The sequence below is a fragment of the Brienomyrus brachyistius genome, chromosome 21, assembly GCF_023856365.1.
Source record: "Brienomyrus brachyistius isolate T26 chromosome 21, BBRACH_0.4, whole genome shotgun sequence".
Lineage (NCBI taxonomy): Eukaryota > Metazoa > Chordata > Actinopteri > Osteoglossiformes > Mormyridae > Brienomyrus > Brienomyrus brachyistius.
Window position 1 is genome coordinate 349,147 of NC_064553.1, and position 21,056 is coordinate 370,202.

General features: G+C 45.1%; 2 protein-coding genes across 6 annotated transcripts in view; both read left to right on the forward strand.

Moving 5' to 3' along the window:
* b4galt2 (UDP-Gal:betaGlcNAc beta 1,4- galactosyltransferase, polypeptide 2) overlaps positions 1-8,772 on the forward strand; it is a 47,253-nt gene extending 38,481 nt beyond the window's left edge. For 2 of the 3 annotated variants that reach the window (XM_048988402.1, XM_048988403.1), the window contains exons 6-7: positions 1,234-1,338; positions 3,749-8,772. In XM_048988402.1, the coding sequence (XP_048844359.1) occupies positions 1,234-1,338; positions 3,749-3,899 (256 nt within the window). In that variant the 3' untranslated portion in view covers positions 3,900-8,772. The remainder of the gene's footprint in view (positions 1-1,233; positions 1,339-3,748) is intronic. The other variant, XR_007384292.1, reaches the window with a different exon arrangement.
* Positions 8,773-10,729: 1,957 nt separating this feature from the next.
* On the forward strand, positions 10,730-21,006 carry ccdc24 (coiled-coil domain containing 24). 3 transcript variants are annotated; one of them, XM_048988399.1, is made up of 8 exons: positions 10,730-11,354; positions 16,591-16,757; positions 18,032-18,157; positions 18,263-18,337; positions 18,761-18,815; positions 19,292-19,349; positions 20,187-20,247; positions 20,418-21,006. In XM_048988399.1, exons 1-8 carry the CDS (start codon positions 11,163-11,165, stop codon positions 20,809-20,811), a joined length of 1,128 nt encoding a protein of 375 aa, XP_048844356.1. In that variant the 5' UTR covers positions 10,730-11,162; the 3' UTR covers positions 20,812-21,006. The 3 variants fall into 3 exon arrangements, with proteins under 3 accessions (XP_048844356.1, XP_048844358.1, XP_048844357.1); XM_048988401.1 differs by lacking the exon at positions 10,730-11,354 and adding an exon at positions 12,298-13,225 and having other exon boundaries at positions 16,569-16,757; XM_048988400.1 differs by lacking the exon at positions 10,730-11,354 and adding an exon at positions 14,247-15,567.
* The last annotated feature ends 50 nt before the right edge of the window (positions 21,007-21,056 follow it).

A 21,056-nucleotide genomic window follows, 5' to 3' on the forward strand; every position in this document is an offset into this window, starting at 1 on the left:
TGCCTCTTTCTGGAAGGCTGCAGTTCACCATGTTACAGATCTGTGCCTCTTTCTGGAAGGCTGCGGTTCACCATGTTACAGACCTGTGCCACTTTCTGGAAGGCTGCGGTTCACCATGTTACAGACCTGTGCCTCTTTCTGGAAGACTGCGGTTCACCATGTTACAGACCTGTGCCTCTTTCTGGAAGGCTGCAGTTCACCATGTTACAGACCTGTGCCTCTTTCTGGAATGCTGCGGTTCACCATGTTACAGATCTATGCCTCTTTCTGGAATGCTGCGGTTCACCATGTTACAGATCTGTGCCTCTTTCTGGAATGCTGCGGTTCACCATGTTACAGACCTGTGCCTCTTTCTGGAAGGCTGCAGTTCACCATGTTACAGACCTGTGCCTCTTTCTAGAATGCTGCGGTTCACCATGTTACAGATCTATGCCTCTTTTTGAAATGCTGCGGTTCACCGTGTTACAGACCGGTGCCTCTTTCTGTAAGGCTGTGACTTCTGGCTGTGGCTGAATAACCAAATCAGTGTTGGGCTCTGGAGAAAGACCCTTATAGCAGACACCTCCAGGAGCCAACATTTCCTTTGCTGTACATTACTTTAGAGAAATGCGTCTGCTAAATAACTGTTAATGTAAGCACTAATAATAACAATAATGTTTTTACCTTTAACTACAATTAGTTTTTTCAGACAGCTTTTTATTTCAGTGTAATAGTGGGCAAAGATGTTTATTGTTCATATATCATTTTGTTTGAAAAATAAGTAGATTGCTTCTTCAGTGCTTGACTTCAGTTTATTCCTCTCTATCTTGCCATTTCTCTCTTTCACTCTTTCTCAAACAGATACAGTGGAAAAACTCTTTGCAGTTCTGCTGCAGTAGGACAGACATGTCGCTTGTGAGTTCTATTGCCCTGATCATGCAGCGAGTTGCGTCTGATGTTTTCGGCCCTTAGCGAAATGGCGAAATGTGCAGAAAGTGGCTCTAATGAAAATATCAAAGTTAGATGAAAAGTGTCCTTGTGATTCACTTGCCTGTTATTTCTGCACTGTTGGTTGTATTTTCAGCAGAGTCTGGGGTAAACAGCTCATTATCTTCTCCTGAAGCTGAGCAGCCATTTCCCCCGTGAGCTCAGCACTCCCTTTAGACCAGCAGCCTCTGTGCACAGGCCCAAGGCCCATGTGACCTCAGACTACATTGCCAGGTGATGAGACATGTGAGCTCTGTCCTCATGCAGGATCACTCTGAATGGCATGAAGGTTTCCCGGCCAGACGTGCGGATCGGACGCTACAGGATGATCAAGCACGAGAGAGACAAGCACAATGAGCCCAACCCACAGAGGTGAGCCCTCAGCCTGGCAAGCGATTCCACAACCATTTACTATCAGCACCACTGTACTTAATTGTGCTAACAGTGACACCACCTGGAACAGAAGTGAACAGCAGCTTAAACTGTACTTACATCATTATTAGGAGTAGGTGAACAGTGCCTTTGCTGTTATGTTTCGTGCTCATCAATGTCTTTCATATCAGCCTGAGACAATTTGGAGCTGATTGAATGGCTATTGAAATCTTTGATTTAATGTTACTATGAAGTTTTTATTGTCAACAACCAATGAGTCCTCTTTGGAAGGAAACGCAACGTCTAATTTAAATTAATATACAATTAAGTTATAAATGGAGAACTGAAACCCAAGGGTTATGGATCTGGGAGCAAGGCCCTCAACCCCAACAGCCCCAGAGGTGCCACATGCTGACTGACATTCACTGAACTTTGACCCCTGGTTTTGCACTTGTTTGTTTTCTGACTAAATGCAATGTAATGTAAGGTTAGTAAACGGACTCCGTTTATGAAAAGGAGGAAAGCTATCGGCAGGTGTCTCCAGAAGGCTCCTATTTATACATATTGGCTCATCTTGCCAAGGTGACAGATGCACCGTTAACTTTGCTTCTGTACATAGTTCACAGCCATCTTAGAGATGAGGAGAGACACATATCCAGGGTTCGTATTTTTAAAGGACAGTGTATTTGGGGCTTTTCTTATCACTGTTCTGATTTGTGAGCTTCTGGAAGAGAAGGACATTGGCTCCTTGATACTTCTTCATTCTGGAACTGTAGCCAGAGGTCAGTTTATGCAGCTCTTACCTCACAATTAGAAACAGTTGAATGGATGTGATGGAGAGTGTGGATCGTTTAGGTAGTTGTGTGTTCAAAAACATGTCAGGGGTTAGGGTTAGACTGTAACCCTAGGGTTAGTTGCTGACTGTATCGCTGCCACTATTTCCACATTTCAGGAAATATAATTAATAATTAATATACTACAGTAAGTTGAGCAATGATATAAACGCATATGGAACACCGTAAAATGTTTAGCAAATGTTCTTTAAATGTTCAAAATGTGTCACATAACAGTGAGAGACACATTTTGATGTGTTCACATCCTGCCTCATAAATGATGCACACAACTGCCATGGCAACCACTTGATATTGACCTTCCTGTTCCCTTACCAGCAGGCATTGGTAACAGGAGGCTTCCCACAATATCCTGTGAGCCGGCCACACGATACTGGCAGGTTGTCTTTGCTGTGCTTGTGACTCACCACTCAATAATTCAAATGACTGATGTTGTGGTTCTGTTGGCAACAAGTGATTCAGAAGTCCTGCAGACTACTCGATACTGCCGCCCTGCAGGGTGTGGGATAGTACTGCTCTGCGGTTCCTCAGAATGTGTTAGTATCTCACTCACATGGGCCTCTGCATCAAAACTCAATCCGGGCAAAAATAAAACATTTGACCCGAGCCTTGATGATGAACCATGGAGATGGATGCATGTTCCATCATTTGTACTTTAGTTGCATGCTGCAGACTTTGTCTCAGACCCAGCTGATCCCAGGGGGCCCCTGTGATGTGGCTCACCGATACGCTGCACTCTCAGTCCACCGGCTTACCTGCTACTGTTCCCCCATGTTCGACAGGCATTGTGGGATGACGTAGAACAGGAAGGCCTCAGGCCCTGACATTTCGAAGATCAGTCTGCACTGTGGCTTTCTGAATACCTGTCACTGAAAATGCGGTACTCCATGCCAAAATTGTCAGTCCGTTTGTAAATCATCATGTTCGAGCAGCGTCATTGCCTGTGTTACTGGCTGGCTGATTTATCAGTGAACGCCGGCAATATACTTTACATCATACGTGCTTCCGTTTGACTGTGGAGTCTCTCTTTAGTGTGAAGGGTCTCACACTAGTGATGCTCTGGAGATGCAACTGCACTGAATGTAGATGAAGTGCGGTCAAGACGCTGGACCGAGTGTCTGCAGTGCGCCGTGCAGCACCTGCCTCAGCTCACTGAATGACTGAAGGGCGATTTATTGGCCTGTGTGCACAGTGCTGCCAGGAAGCCACTGGGACAGACCAATGTGAACTGAGGGCATCAAACTAGCAGGGAAGCCCAGCAGGGCTACTGGACCACAGGATGTCCCTGCCTGAGCAGCACTGGGGCAGGAGCACCTATGCCATGTGCCAAGACCCACACTGATATCACTTCGTAAAAATGGCCGATGTGTAGGATGCAACGTCAGTCTCATTAATAAATATCAGTAAGGTGAAGGGTACCACCTGTGGCTGAACCTGAACATAGACAGGATCAAATGAAGCCCTAAAGACTCAATAAAACACTAAGGAAATGTTACGAGCCACATGTCAGAGTGATTTGGAAGAAAATAACCCGATCATATGCTTTTCTGTCCCCTCAGGTTCAACAAAATCCAGAACACCAAGACCACCATGAAGAAGGATGGTATCAGCTCTCTGACATACCGGGTCGTCCAAGTCAAAAAGCATCCACTCTACACCAACATCTCTGTGGAGATTGGCAAGCCCCCTCCCCGGCCCTTTAAGGGGTAAACGCCCCCTCTGCATATAGTCCCTGCTTCCCCCCCACTTTGACTTGGTCTTCAGACCTATTCCATGTTCCGTTCCCACGGTACTGGACTTGTGTGGATCTACTCGACCCCTCCAGAGAAACTAAAAGCCTGTCAGACAGTCCAGTTCTGAATGGAACCAGCACCCAGTCAGGAAGTGATGGTGTCATCCAATGATGGGTGTTCAGGACAATTTCACTGCTCCCTGATGGCCTGTAGGTTTCTAGGTTGTTAGGTTGCACTTGGTTATTTGTTCACAGGCAGAAGGATAATCATGAAATCATGAAAAATCAAGGAGCAAAGCTTGTTGCTTGACTCCCTTCACATGTTGACTTTGGAAGTGAGCACAGGATCTCAGCCTGGGTCTCTCAGTAAGGGTGAAGTGTGCCACAGCTGGCATAGTCATTCGGCTGAACATCACACTTAAAGGGACAGTCACTTCATTCACCCTCAGCCTCACATACAAGCTGACAATAGGAAGTCATTCTGAAAACCGAATGTGTACCTTCCGAAAGGTAACATTCCCCAAACCGTGTCTGTCTTGGACTTGAACCAAAACCTCACAGGGTGATGGATTTTGTCAGCCTGGTAAAAGAAGGCAGAGAGGCCTGTGATGGACTGAGAATTCTCCTCACACTGGTACTGTATGCTGCCAAAGCTGAGGACTATCGACAGTTGCTGCTGTTGCCTCAGTCTCATGGGCAATGGGCTGAACTCACAACAGATGGGCAGCCCTTTCTGCGTAGGTCCCTCGGTCTCATGGGCAATGGGCTGTGCTCACAACGGAGGGGCAACCCTCTCCACATAAGTCCCTGAGTCTCATGGGTGATGGGCTGAACTCACAACGGAGGGGCAGCCCTTTCTGTGCAGGTCCCTTGGTCTCATGGCCCTTTCTGTGCAGGTCCCTTGGTCTCATAGGTGATGGGTTGTGCTCACAACGGAGTGACATCCCTTTCTGTGTAGGACCCTTGGTCTCATGGGTAATTGGCTATACTCATAACAGAAGGGCAGCCCCTTCCATGCAGATCCCTTGGTCTCGTAGCCCTTTCCATGTAGCAGTAACTCCCAGAAGTTCACATGGATTTTGCCGCTTGCTTTATATAAACTCTGTGTTATTTTTTTTAAGTACCACACACTCTTTTGACAAACTTGAAGGGCTTCTATAACTTTTGGTGGAAATAGCGAGTGCTGGTACCTGTCAAATGCCTTGGTTCATTTTGAGGGGGCTCACTTTATTGCTTTGTATCACACTTTATAGTAGGGGCCGGCAATCTTATCTGCAAAGGGCCGCTGTGTATGCAGCTTTTTGCTGCAACTCCCTAATTAGATCACTAATTAAAGGACTGATTGCCTCAAGAGTCTTTGCACCTGGGTTTGAACGGCTGACCTAAAGGTTTTCTCAAAAATCTGCATGCACACCGGCCTTTTGTGGATAAGATTGCCCACCCCTGTTCTATAGCAGCATTCACTAACCTTCTGGGTTAAACCACTGTCACACCCAAATGCAAAAGAAGCTAAATGTTCTGTTTTTTTTAAGGATTACTGGCTGAATTGTGGAAATGATGTAAAGAAATAGTGGGTGCAGTAAAATGGTAGTTGTACTTGCCCGTTTCCTCCAAAAGCTTATGTAAGCTTTTACACAACGAAATCAGCTTTTTCTTCATTGTTTCTCCTCTTCCTTGTTTTTGTACTGCCTAAGCACCAAACTGATGCCTTCAGAATTTTTATGAGGGAGAAACAAGATTAGGATTGTTGCATTCTGGGATTTTTTAATCAACCTTCCTGTCTTGTGAAGTGACGTGGAAACCTTTCTCTTTTGTACAATCTATCAATGGCTTTCTTGGCTGGACTCTAAACCGTCTGAGGAATGAAAACACCCCCTCTCCCCTTCCCCAGGCCCTCCTTTGTTTGCTCTAAAAAGCCCTTAAAAAGCTATTCTGTTTGTCCCTCCCCTCTCTTTCACCCCTATTTCATTTAGATTTGATGTCCGTCTTGCCTTCTTAGTGCCCTCTGTTGCCCTTCATCCCACTTACAGCTGGATTTCAAGAATCTCTCAGCTTCATGACCTCCAAAGGAGCCTGAAGACAGTGTTGCCCAGGTTCAGGCTGGAGAGCCAGTCAGCCCTCCTTCCCCTAGGGTGTGCTATAGCACATCACGCTGCTTCCCAGACAAAGGTTCTTTGTGGGGCCTGCTTAGATACTTCAGGCAAACTTGGTGATTGTAATTTGACTCATTACAACCATAATAACCAATATCACAGCATCAATTATTAAAAGTAACATTCACAGTAAACACAACACCACCTTTCTTTGGATTTCCATTATAGACTTGTTGAGATGACATGAGGGAAGCCTTCTCTCTTCTGGGAAAGCATGTTCTTCTGTCCAGTACCTTTGTACTGGGTTTCAGTTTTCCTAAAATGCAGATTTTGATCCCTTTTAAAAAGACACATCTGATTTTCCAGTTTATTCATATGCTTTTGATCAGCATCTTTGTTATTACAGTCTCTTAGTGCAATTCATGTCTAAAACAAACAGGGGTTCTTTTCTCCCCAAATGAAGGTCGACATGGCACTAGGCACGACCATAGCACGACACGACATGGTACTGTCTGTGCAGATTTTCTCCATTTACCCCATTTACATTATCAACCAACTTTACCACTACAGACTACACTGATGTACTCATCCCCACTAGTTCAACACAGACTTATTCATATCTAACCCACACTCATGTACTCATCCCCACTAGTTCAACACGGCTCATTCATATCTAACCAACACTGGTGTACTCATCCCCACTAGTTTAACATGGGCTCATTCATATCTAACCCACACTCATGTACTCATCCCCACAATTTCAACACAGACTCATTCATATCTAACCCACGCTCATGTACTCATCCCCACTAGTTCAAAACAGACTCATTCATATCTAACCCACACTCATGTACTCATCCCCACTAGTTCAACACAGGCTCATTCATATCTAACCCACACTCATGTACTCATCCCCACTAGTTCAACATGGGCTCATTCATATCTAACCCACACTCATGTACTCATCCCCACTAGTTCAACACGGGCTCATTCATATCTAACCCACACTCATGTACTCATCCCCACTAGTTCAACATGGGCTCATTCATATCTAACCCACACCTGTGTACACATCCCCACTAGTTCGACGTGGCCCATTCATATCTAACCCACACCTGTGTACACATCCCCACTAGTTCAACATGGGCTCATTCATATCTAACCCACACTTGTGTACTCATTCCCACTAGTTCAACACATGCTCCCCCATATTTAACCAACACATATGTACTCATCCCTATGAGTTGAACACATGCAAATTATTATTCATATTTAACCCACAGTGGTGTACTCAACCCAGTGAGTTCAGCATGTGCTTATTGATATTTACACTGATGTAAGCACATGCTCCTCTATATTTAACCAACACTGACGTAAGGAACAAATTCACATTCATCCTTACCATACGCTAATATACTCAGTGAGTAAGAAACACATTCATATTCAGCATTAATGTAGTAATCCCTCTCTTTATAATGTGCTAATTATCTTATAAATGGGGGCTTTCAGATTAAATTGCTTCAAGATTTTGCTTCTTTTTTTATAAGATCAACAATTTAGAGAAGAGTGAAATCTTAAATTTTCCTGACTGAAATTCTGATATAGGACGTTTCCAGTCAGCAGTTCTCCTTCCCCAGTACTCACTCATACCTTGCAGTATGTAAAAAAATCATCTGCTTACTGGGAATACAATAAAATATGCTGAAATATGCTCACTGTTCTGATTATGAAAATAATAGACATCATGATATGCAATACATATCCATACAGTTTCATACATGGTAAAGTTGCAGGTTTTCTGTTCCAGGCTCAGTAGATGGCTCTTTATAATTGCTTTATAATTGGTTGTTAGCTTGTTATTAGTTTATAGGTGTGACATGAGTTTGTAAGCATTTCTGCAGCACATCCATAAAGAGTACCAGTAGGACAGTCCTCTCTGACTGGCTGCGCTGACTGATGGTGCTCAGGGAGATGAGGATGGGATCTTGGCATGAGTCTTAAGTGGATGTGGATATGATGTGCCAACGTGTCTTCAGGTACGTAAACACCTGACGTGCTGTAGACACCCCATTGGGACTTAAGGGGCATCGTTCCCAACATTCAGCCCACAACACATTGTAACTCTGCTGTCAGTCTGCAAGGAACACCTCACCGTTGATGAGGAGACTTTTCAGCAGATCCTCAGTACGACAGCAAAGGTTGCTGCCTGAGGTCCCTCAGCTCCCTGACTGTGAAAACTCCCCCGATCCTGTTGGCAGATCTCCCCCGATCCTGCTGGCAGATCTCCCCTGATCGCATTGAGTGGATTAAGGTGACGTTGGTTTGGGCTCAGTTGAAAGCATGATTGCATTTCATTGGAGCTGGTCACAGCTTGCTAGGGTCCAGGACGCCACAGTCCTGCAGGCTCTAAACTCGAAGATATTCTACATTATCTAGACACACATTTATCCTCACAGGGAGAGCAAATGCCATGGAATGGAATGGCCAGATGGGCAAGTGTATCACATGCGTCTTCTTGTTCAGACATGACGCATGTCCCTCCCATATGACAAAGCTGTATTTCCCAGAATTATATGTCCTCAACACACATAACCTGCTGACCACACCCCTTCCATGCTGGAGTGGATTTTTAAAATTTTTTCTCTATCTAGATTTTGTACATTGAATGTCCGAAAATGTAATTAATATCTTATATAGAATGCATAATGTCATATCAGTCCTACTTTTTGTATACAATCAATAAATCTGATGGGGAATATTCTGGGTTTTATGTCATTGTTGGCATGTCAGAAGATGCTTCTGCTTCTTGTCTAAATTAACGTTTGGACTGTAAGCCCAGCTTTTGCTCCTGGGAAGGCTTACAGGAACCACTGGGGCCAATGAGAGAGTGTGATACTGTAGTGGATAAAACTTCATTTAAAAACAAAGGTCTATTTAGCTGGGGGCGGGGGGGGGGGGGGGTGGTTAATGAATCCAAATTAAATATTGGGGAGTGCACATCCCCCCTCCCCCAGGTTCCAATGCCCTCTCATCATACTGTCACCACTCAGACAGCTTGCTTTCTCTGCCTAGACACTGAGTCAACATCAGAGGAGACTGAGAGCACCTGAGCACCTGCCCCTTTTGCCAAAACCACTGGCAGTGTCGCCCTGTTGAGGTTCTAAGTGCTGCTTTTCCATATCCAGTGAACACAGGATCCTCCCCAGATTGGCAAAGTTTAACAACGGGAACCCATGTATCAGAATACTGAAGAATCAGATCAGCAGAAGTGCAGCATAGTGTAAAAACGGCAAGTAACCTGATCAAGAGGCGTTTGGTGGAGTAGCCATTCAGCCATACTTTGGACCTGCTTGTGTCAAACGTGACGTGCCGCAGCTCTCCTCTCGAGTCACCGACCCGCCTGCAGCCAGCAAGCACTGATACGATTAAGCCATCCCTCACCCAGCATCCAGCATCCAGCATCCTGGCTGGGGAGACAGTGGCTCTAGGAAGGCCTTGCCATCACCTGAGGCACCTGTGCTCGCAGAGTAGCCACCATCCTTCTATGGTTAATTCACAGGTGATGTGAGGAACACTCACCATTCCTGCACACCAGCTAGAGGTACTGCGGGGGTGGGGGAGGCAGAGCGGTCACCCTGCCCAGGATGCCATCCTTGCTGCATCTGGCAGTCACATCATACCAGGCTCACTCATTCAGCCATTTTTACTGTGGTCAAATTAAACCACCATGATTGTTGCTACCCACTCAGTAAGTGCTGCAAGTGAAGATGTGTCATGATAATGCTGCAAACATTTCCATGTGGCATCCAGCTCATTGGATAGGAACGTAGTTCCTAGTTTTAATTACTAATTGTTAATGTAGATCTAAATGTAGGCAACTGCTTCTAGCCCACGGACCTTTCGTATGTCAGAAATGTGTGATGATCGCTATAGCGGCTCCTGCTTCATGTACATTTGTTTAGCAGATGCTTTTGTGCCAGTGCTGGGTCACCCAAACTTCCTGCAGCAGACTGTGGTGTGGACCTTCCTCAAGTGCACAGCAATAATATGATTAGGATTTGAAACTATGACCTGTACACAGATGCCTAAGCCGCCGTGCCACACATATATCCTGAGAAGTGTAATACGTCAAGCCGTTCACCATATTGTAATTATAACAACAAAACAAGTTATTGACATGATTCTTATTGTCCTTGCCCAGAATACTTGGGAACTCCAAAATAAAATGCTGCAGTTGTCATCTTCTGTTAGCAGATATTAGAAGGAGCCACTTGGGGGCGCAAAATAGCTTTTCTGTAAACACGGAAACCTGAGCAGTAATGCTGTCTGTGTATATAATCTGTTATTTTTATGTTCAGCAAAATATAGGGCTACAAGTGGTTTAATCACATTAGTGCCAAACATCAAAATATTAATCAAGCCCACTTTGACTTGACAATAAAATACGTTTGTCAAAACATTAACAGTCTCAAATAACTTGGACTAGACTTTTCTTTCCAATGCACTTACGCAACATTATTACGCAATAGTGTGTGACAGTGTGATGCCCCCCGATAGTAAATCTGCCCCAATAGTTTGTGACAGTGTGACGCCCCCCCGTAGCGAATCCCCCCTAATAATGTTTGACAGTGTCACACCTCCCGATAGTGAATCCGCCCTAATAATGTGTGACTGTGTGACCCCCCTTCTCCAGCCCGCTGTCTTGTCTCATAACCGTGAGAGACGTATAGAATATCCTGCGGTTTAATATTTAACCCAAATATTTTTCGTAACTATTAAATATCTTTGCAAATATCAATGCTAAAGAGAAACAAATTAGTTATGATACAACGGGCCAGGACAACGCTGAAGCAGACGCAAGGTTCTTCAACACGCAGCTTTACGACTCTCCAGATCTCGCAATATTTCTTCCCTGGAAACGGGATGTTTACATTGGAGACCGGGGCTTGCGTGGGTGCCGTCAGTGTACGCTTTTGGCGTCAAACTTTTAAACATAATTATTTCCGAGTAATACGACTGCGGTTTAACACGAAAATGTGCCTAATTGCATTCTTCTGCAGCTCGTTTTACTTACGCAGCAATTGCCTTTACCCAGTACGTATATGAAACTGCTTCAGTGAAGTCGCATGTCACGGAGCTGCTCACTGCATGGATCTCAGGCTGCAGGAGCGCATGGACTGTCGGCACCGTGACTTTCAGGCGGCATCGCTGCTCAGTTATGGATCTGCGAGGTGTGTGTGCAGCCTGCTGCAGGAGCATGTTCCCGAGACCGAACTTCCCGAAATGCGCCGTGTACTGGGGAACACGCTGCTGGATCTCTGTTCAGAGATGCACTCCGAGGTAAGACAGCCTCACATCATAGTTATGTGTTCTTTAACTAATTCTGTCAATGTGGTTCCGCCTCTTGTTTGAAAATACATATAGTCCAAAGGAAAATGACAAGGATCGCAGTGTTGTGTGTTACGGATTTACACTAGTGAGTGAAATTCCTGGTATTAGATAGTTGTACTGCTAAAAGCTGCATTCAGCACACAGAACCTGAGCTTTCCTGGACGTTCGCGCTGTCTTTCCTGCCTCCTAGATGAATGACTTACTTACTGGAATCGTACTACGGCAACTTGTGGGAGCATTAGTCGGGATTTCAAGAACAGAATTTGAACATGAGAGTACTGTGTACTTTGGATGTCTGCTGAGACTAACCGTGGTTCTCGCTCAGGGGCGTAGCTATAAGTGGGCTTAGGTCCAGCTGTTATTAGTAGCCTCTTCCCACCTCAGGAACCTTTTCAGGAACCAGGTTCATTTGCTGCGCTGCCACCGCAGGAACTCGATCCGATTGTAGATTGTTGTTCCTGGAAGGTGGTTCCTGCTCCGGGCTCACAGACCCCTTCAGGTTCACGCGTGTACAGAGCAATTCGCCACTCTCAAGCCTTGCCAATCTTAGGACCTTACATACTCAAAAAAGAGTAATGTACGTATTTCATGTATCCAGAACTAATAACGCAATAGAGAATGCCATACATATTTCCAAAACTTTATATCATTTACAATGTTATAACTAAATTAATACCCAGATTAGTTCAGATTTTAAATATGATCAATAAATATCTAGGCAATAATTTGTAAGTAATCCTAGTAATCCTAATAGTAATTTGTACGTAATCCTAGATAACTACTGCAAGCAATAAAAATATTTTTATGCATAAACAGTAAAACTTTAAGCAGAAAAAATTAAAAGGAATATATTAAACGTTGGGGGGTGGGGCATGGTGGTGCAGTAGTTAGCACTGTTGCCTCACACTTCTGGGACCCGGGTTCGAGTCTCCGCCTGGGTTACATGTGAGTTTGCATGTTCTCTCCATGTCGTCGTGGGGTGTTCTTCGGGTACTCCGATTCCCTCCCCCACTGTCCAAAGACATCCTGAGGCTAATTGGAGTTACTAAAAAATGCCCGTAGGAGTGACTAGTGTGCGAGTGTGCCCTGCGATGGGCTGGTCCTCCCCCCATCCTCGTGCCCATAGCTTCTGGGATAGGCTCCGGACTCCCCGCGACCCAGAAGGATAAGCGGTTTGGAAAATGGATGGATGGATATTAAGCGTTTAGATTTAGAATAGATTGACAATTATGAAACATAAATTATGCACAAATATATGCGTAGGACGTTTTTAAAGCTCGTTAAAGGACAACCTAGAACAGGGGTGGGCAATCTTATCCGCAAAGGGCCGGTGTGTATGAAGGTTTTCGCTGCAACTCCTTAATTAGGCCACTAATTAGAGGACTGATTAGCTGAAGAGTCCTCACACCTGGGTTTGAACAGCTGACCTAAAGGTTGCCCCAAAAACCCGCATACACACCGGCCCTTTGCGGATAAGATTGCTTACCCCTGACCATGAACTAGAAAACTCGTGAAACAGTTCTTCGTTCTCTGCGCATGCGTCAACTCAACCGGAAGTGGCCCGAGAGCGGCTCCGTTGAGAGGCTGCAGTTTATGTGTAAAGTTGAATTTTATGCGCTTCTTGGTTATTTTGCCTAAAGCTCACAGCCCCTGAAGTGTAGTGGGGAAGCGACATACAAAAGCGGCCAGCAGCTACAAATGTTTCCGGTGGAGACGGTCCAGGAACTAGGTTCCTGAACCTCGGTCGGAAAGCTAATGTTAGCTAAAATACGTATATTTTTTAAATTGCGGATTAATATGACTCCAGGAAGACATCAAAGGTACGCCTAAAATTGTTCTTTTTATTGCATATCTTCATTTATCTGTTTGTCAGACTATTATGTAACCTGTTGAGTTTTTCTGCGTGGTAATATTGATGACATGTTAGCAAAGTTAGTTGCGAACGTCTGGAAGTTGTCTAATGTTTATGGTTTGTAACGCATGTGCTGTTCTTGTGTTGTAATGTGATGTTGTTTTATTTTGTGTATGAGGGGCTGCTCTTGGTTGATCGTTGTTATATGCTTGGAAAAACCGTGAGACTGCTCGAGATTATCAGCGTGCAGAGATTATCAAAGCCGCGGTATCCGAGACAGAAATAGGCTACCACTGAAGTTCAGTTTGCTAAATAATTTAAGTAATACTTCGCTGTGTTGGAGTTTGACTTCGGAACTCTACAGTGTTTGTGGACTATGGCTGCACACTATAGATTTACTATAGAACATGTCTTTGGTTTGTTGCTTTTCACTCAAAGCAGTTGCTGTGTGTGAAGCTGTTGTGTATTGTCCCTGCATCCGCTGTTGGGTGCTTGTTCAGATTCTGTATGTAGTGTTGTAGTATCTGAACAGGGTGAATTGATTTGATGTTTTTGGCTTTTGAGAGATGTCAGTATGATGACACAGCAGGCCAACCTGTAGCAGAACACGATAAGGTCTTTAATGAACTGTAAATGCTGTTGAGCTGTATTGGATCGTGTGGCCCAATCACTTTTATTCTAGCCCACCTGCAGTTTTATTTCTGGGCTGTGTCACTATTTCCGCTGTTGTCTGATGCGGGACTGTTTGCAATTTGAAGGTGTCAGGTTAATTCAGTGGTTCTCAAACTCGGTCTTCGGGCCCCCTGCCCTGCTTGTTTTCCAGCTATCCCTGCCCCACACACTGCTGATTGACTGAACACACCTGATCCAGGTAATCAGCAGTGTGTGGGGCAGGGATAGCTGGAAAACAAGCAGGGCAGTGGGGCCCGAGGACCGAGTTTGAGAACCACTGGGTTAATTGCCGTTAAGACCAGGTTATAATCTAATAAGTAACAACAAAGTCACATAAGGTTCTTAGCATAGACACCGAGAAAATGTCTCTCGATTTATCTCTAGAAATTGTTTTTTTTTTATGATGTTTTGGAGCTTCAAAACTTACAGATTGTAAATACCATTTGCATCACATTTTCTTTCTAGTGACGTGTGCATATGAAGTTTATTAGGAAGTCGCCTTTATCAGAAATATTTACAGTATTTATGAGCCTGTTTATCTAAAAATCCTTCACTGATAATGTCCTGTTAAGGGAAGTGGGTGTAGTTCCTCTTTGCTGCCATCTGGTGGCTGATGATCCCTTTCTTGTGTCTGGTGTAAAGGATGAAATGAGAGTCCCACGATAAAATTCCTATCCCGTGCCAATCCCAGGGGAGGGCAGGGGGATGATTTTAAGTTTGTAAACCTGTGGTGTTTTATAAATATTTTGTACATCTTAGATGCAGCATACACTGTTTTATTACCGTAACTCTCAGCTCTAAGAAAATTTCTTAAAATATTTGGCTTGCCTGAAAGCGAGATATTAGGATCGTTATTAACTTTTCGTTGCAACACAATCTCGTCTGGCTCTGGGTTGTTTATTTTTTATGACTTGGCCCCCAAACCAAAGCCATGCATTGCTCTGGTCAGGTGATACTGGATACCAGCAACCAACCAGGCACTAGCACACAGAGTTTTGAAGAATTCAAAATAAAGAGAACTCCATAAAAAAAAACCTAGCCTGTTAATGATTCCTGCTCCTGCCCACTACTCCTGCCTTTCGTCTTGTCTCAGTCCTTGTTGGGTCTGTAGTTCCCTCCGCAGATCCTTGATGGGATTCAGGTCTGGACTCTGGCTGGTAGGGGTTGTAATTGGCAGTGAAACCCCCAAATCAATATTACATCATTATGTGTTTGCTGATTTGATATGGATCACAATTTTTAAAACAAATTTTACTGAAGAGCATTTGAGGTCTACATTCAAATTAAGGACAAGGGCTATAACGGTACATGTATCCATCGTGTGATTTCAGTTGTAGCATTTTCAATTTGGAATGCGCAGTGAAACAAACATTTCTTGATTCAGGTGAGTTGGTTATGGCTAGTGCTAGTGAGCTGAAAGACCCTCCCACATGACTTAAATCAGTAGTTTGGAAACATGCCCAACCAGGAGGAGCTACCGGGGCAGACCCAGGACACGCTGGATAGATAATGTTGCTTGGCTGGCCTGGGAATGCCTTGGTATCCCCCCAGTGGAGCTGGGGAATACTAAGGAGGTGGCTGGTGAGAGGGAAGTCTGGGCATCTGCTTGGACTGCTGGCCCCTTTGACCCAAGCTCAGGTAAGCGGCAGATGGGTGGATGGATGTATAGTAACTGATTAAAGAACTACTGCATCAGCTAGTATCAATTTGTAGTTAATTTCTACCATATTCTAGAGCACTCTAATCATCAGGACCATTTGTAATGGTGTAGAAGCTTCTGAAAAACCTGCGACAATTTCAAGGGGTGTGCATAATTTTGGACATGGAATTTTTGAATGAATCCTTCTGCACACGTATCATGCTATCAAAGTGAGTTAACTTATTTGTTCAAATATTAATATTTAGAATAGCAATTAGGTACTTAATAGAAAAGTTGTAGATAAATAAAGCCCCAGAGCCAATATAACATATAAATGGGCAGCATGTCTTCACTGATATAAAATGCCACCTCATCTGGGATGCCTTGTCGTATGGTGTGACACTGGGGAACTAGGCAGCTAAAGTTGGCTTTAACGCTAGTTCTAGGAATATGGCTTGCATCAGAATTTTGGTGGGAAATGCATTGTTCCCATTCGCTGGATGCCTTAGTTTCAGATGCCTTTGGAACAGGACTGTAGTGCTGCTACCTTTTGTTCTAACGGCACAGTGGTCTGTTCCACCTCTGACCTCACAAAACCAAACCACGTCCATATAACTGAAGTACTATGCCCTTGTTTTGTCTTCAGCTGTGTGAAATGCGTGTTCATTGGTGACGGCCATTTCTCTTCACTGGTGTTTGTCTGACACGGGTCTCTGGGAAACAATGTCAACCTCCAGTTGTGGTAACTAAGAAAATTATAGGTGTAGACTTACAGGTGCAGAAGAACTTGTGAGAGGTAGTATTACATTAGACCTGATTTTTTTATTTTTTTTTAATTTAAGCATTTTTCACATTAAATTTAAAACATCTCAAATTAATTCAATTCATCATGCAGCCCTACTGCCGAGAAGTGATGATTAGCTTGTATTTTCTTAAAAATGGAAAATATAATGGTCAGAAAACTTCACTGTAAATGGAAATACGACATCCTGTCTTCTAGTCGGTTCCTTGCACTGGTGCAGGTGGAGCTGTGGCAGCACATCTGGAGAGGGGCTTGCCGCAGGCAGACCGGTGGATGCGGCACCCCCCATGCCCCTCTCGCAGACCCTCCCCGGATCAAAGCACTTCTGAGGGAGGAGGTTCGCCTGCTGCTGCTCACAGTGCGACAAAAAGCCGACGGGGAGGGCAGGTGAGGGCTGCTGTTAGGTCAACGACTGCAGTGATGCAGTGTTCCAGTGGAGCCAGTCTGAGTGCAGCCCAGCCGAGGAGGGCATCATGTTCACGTGCTTTGGCTGGGAAACAGTGGCGTGTAACTTCTGTGAAAGTCTGGTCAAAGTGTCTGCTCTCTCTCGTTTGAGCTACATTTCAACACTGTAACAGTTTGATGGTCTTACCCCCATTGGGTCACGACAGCTCATCCTTCAAGTTGCGCTTGGCTGAAAATTTTTTCAATCTTCAAATACGTGTATGAATCTGATCGGATGTGCAAAAAAGCTGATGTACAGCTGCTGGTCATGTAATTGGAATTCAAGAGGTGAAACTTGTATAATGTATACAATCATTCCACACAACCTGGGCTCTCATAAGACCTGATCGACTCCATGGCGGACTGATCGACTCCATGCCGCGCCGCATTGCTGCAGTAATTCAGGCAAAAGGAGCCCCAACTAAGTACTGAGTGCTGTACATGCTCATACTTTTCAGTTGGCCAAGATTTCTAAACATCCTTTCTTTGTATTGGTCTTAAGTAATATTCTAATTTTCTGAGATACTGAATTGGGGTTTTCATTAGTTGTCAGTTATAATTATCAAAATTAAAAGAAATAAACACTTGAAATATATCAGTCTGTGTAGAATAAATATACATTATACAGGTTTCACCTCTTGAATGGAATTAGTGAAATAAATCCACTTTTTGAAGATATTCCAATTATATGACCAGCACCTGTGTGTAATTTCTGTGCCGCCTGCAGCAGCAGCATGTGGCTCTGCTGCACTGACAGCTGTGTATTTTGTAACCAGTATTTTGTACAATAATCCACATGATCAGCATTCATGTGATAGTCGGCACCGTTCTGGTGTATCATTGCAACAAGTTGCCTGCCTGCATTCATGCATGCATTGCCAACCAAACGTTTCTCCACACCACAGGTTTTTGTCACTTATCCATTTATTTCATACACTACAAATGTTTTATCCTTGTTAAGCATGGGGAAGTTGATTGCAATTAAATGAAAATATAAGTCAAAACAACATTCCTGTATACATGGAAAGAGCGAATTTATCTGTTGGTACAGAATATTGTATGTATTTTTAGTAAATGTCAAGTGAGTAACATTCAAATGTAAATCTCAGTGTATGCTAAACTTTCCATTGGTATGTGAATAAGTTTCTTGTGGGACACCAGAGACGCATGACCATTTATGCTCAGGGAAGCTTGAGGGAATTAGCCCTGCCTTTCAGGGATGGAGCTGCAGCAGTCTCGCGTTACAGCTGTGATGTGGTGCGCTACGCAATGGCCTGTGATGAACATCTGCAGCATGAAGCTCCCAGCCGCCCTCAGTCTGCTCAGCATCAGCAGGATGTGAGGTCAGTTACCCTGACTGCCCTCGCGTCAGGCACCTGCGTGCGACGGGTCTGACTGCCCTCCCATGGGGTAGCTTTGCCAGATGCGTGTGTTTGAATTTTTAACAGGTGTCATACTAACCTGGAGGCCATGAGGGAGAAGCTGAGGATCAGTAACATTGATGAGATTGTGGACCATGTTAAGTGAGTACTCTGCCTTGGTCATAAACAAAGGCTGTGATTATCCTTAAGATGCGGGATGGTGAATTCCTCCGACGGGCCCTGATTATCGTTAAGATGCGGCATGGTGAATCCCTCTGACGGGCCCTGATTATCGTTAAGATGCGGCATGGTGAATCCCTCCGACGGGCCCTGATTATCGTTAAGATGCGGCATGGTGAATCCCTCCGACGGGCCCTGATTATCGTTAAGATGCGGCATGGTGAATCCCTCCGACGGGCCCTGATTATCGTTAAGATGCGGCATGGTGAATCCCTCCGACGGGCCGTGAATATGATTGAATTGTGTTTGGGTTTAATGAACCTGCTGTTTATCTATAAGGAAGCACAATTAAGGCCCACTGGTGTGGCTGATACAGATGAACCTCTGTGGTCTTCTCACGTACAGATCTGCCCTGAAAGAGGAATGTGACCTCCTCCGGAAGGACATTCAGTTTTTGCAGGTCCGTTTCCTTGCGTTTTCCTCAAAATGCATCACTTTATTAAGGTCATTATTTAAGGTGTCTTAGGTATCATTCACCTTTCACCTGTAATTCAGTCCGGAAATCCTTAACTGCTTTGTGTTTTTCGATTGAGTGACACAGAGAATCAGTGAAGGTCTCACCTGTAGCAGGATCACCACACCGGTCTCACACTTGTTGGGTCTCACACTATACCCACAATACCAATCTGATATTTTTCCCCTTTAACAACTGCTAGGCATTAAATATTTGTATCATTACACTTGGGGAGATGCCGGCGCCTCTGAGGCCTGCAGTGATGCTCACTGTTTATGCTCTGGCCTCCATGTCGGCCTCAGGCTCCGGCCTCACTGCTTCCCCTGCTGAACACAGTGTTAACATCGTGCCGACACGTGGACTAAGAATCGGTGGTTATGAGTGAATTGGCTCGGCCCACATGCCTGACTGCTCTCTTTCAGGCCTGTGTGGAGCAGGAGCACCAGAACAATGAACCAGACCCGGAGCCCACCTTACCAGGTCAGCCATGACTCCCATCAGTGAGGTGCTGCCCGAGTCTGGGGGGGTTAAAACACACGAGGGTCCAAATTTACCGGATGAAGCCAAGAAGGCTTAAAAAAAAAAATTCCAGCACTTTTACAAATATTTTGATTTGAAACTTGAAAAGTTTGACTTATTACTTGTAAATCGTGTTTCACTGCCATCTGCTGGCTGAATGTAAAATACCAACAGTTTATGGGCATGTAGGCAATAGGAGGAGCCATTGGTTTCATTCATGGACCAGGGAGGAAGAGGAGGAAGAAGGCCTCTGCTTTAAGGAATGGCCCAGTCTTTTGGGTTGGAATCCCCAAGAAGAAGCTGTAGGTCCCATGGTGGGGCCTCCAGCTGTGTCTGTGCATTAGCATGTTGGCCATTCATGTGAAGTTTTGTGTGCCGTCTGAGTGGGTCACATGCCTGTATTTAGGCAGAAAGTACAGGTGTGCTTTTGTAATGTACGGCTTTTCCAGTTAACGGGAAGCCTCTGCTGCCCCATTGAGGTCCTTATGGGAAAGCCCATCATCTTTGCCGGCAAGTCCCTCTGCTCAGCGTAAACACCCATCTTTTCTTCATATGTTTGCTTATGGTATGTAGTATAGTATCTACCAAAATAGATAGCTGAGTAATTACGGAGCAGCTACTATACCTTACTAACACATTGTTTCCAGCTAAGACTGAGGGACTCAAACCAATCCTGCAAATCTCAAGTGATTTGCTGACAGTTATGTATGAAAACACCATAGTGGCCGGAGCTGGAGTGGTTCACAGGAAAACCGGGACATTCAGTGACAGGATATATCACTGTCTTTCTGTCTGCAGAGCTGCGCAGGGTGAGGAGCTGCATTGAAGAGGACCTGAAGGGTGCCAGCACCTCAACGCGGTGAGTGTCTCTGTCTCTTCGATATGTAACGGGGGGGAGCGTGCTGTGCCGTGCCGTGCTAGTGCTGGAGAGATCAGCGCTTAATGGCTGTTTTAGAACATTTGCAGCCATTGACATGAACTTGAGCACCAGCATCACTGCCATCGGCTGCCTCCTGTTTCTATTTTCAGGTCCGCTGGCTGGATGTGCCACCCCCGGCCTTTTCTGCTGACCCCCCAGCTCAGTGACATTAGAGGAGGAAGGTCTGCTACACCCCCGCCAAACCACGACGACTTCCCCCCCTCCAGGAGCAGCCCAGCCCTGGAGCAACCGCAGCTCAGAGCAACGTCCCCCTGGGCTCTGTGTCAGGACCTTCAGCGCAGGGCCCCCAGCCGTGCCGTGCTGCAGAGCCCCCTCTCCACACCCCCGCTGGCCCTCGACAGCAACGCCGCACCTGCTCAGCACCATTCGCTAGGTGTGTTCCTGCCTACGCCACCTGTGATACAAAGACCCGCCAGCAGGAGGCGATCTTCAGTGAGACGTTTGCGTCTGCCGCAGGCAGACGACCTGGTTAGTATCACCTGATCTACATCATATACTGGTGTGTCAGGCTGCTGTCTGCACTGATCATTTAATCAAGCATGTCATGACTGTTTAACCAGATGCTATGTTGAGTGTGTCTGGCAATCTCAATGACACACAGGACATCTTGATGGTACATGGACATGTGACAGTGAAGCATCTCTCAGCTGCTGGGTCCGCTGGTGAGGAATTGGGGGGGGGGGGGGGGGTAGGGTTAGGTTTGGAGGTTGGGGTTAAGGTTAGGAGAG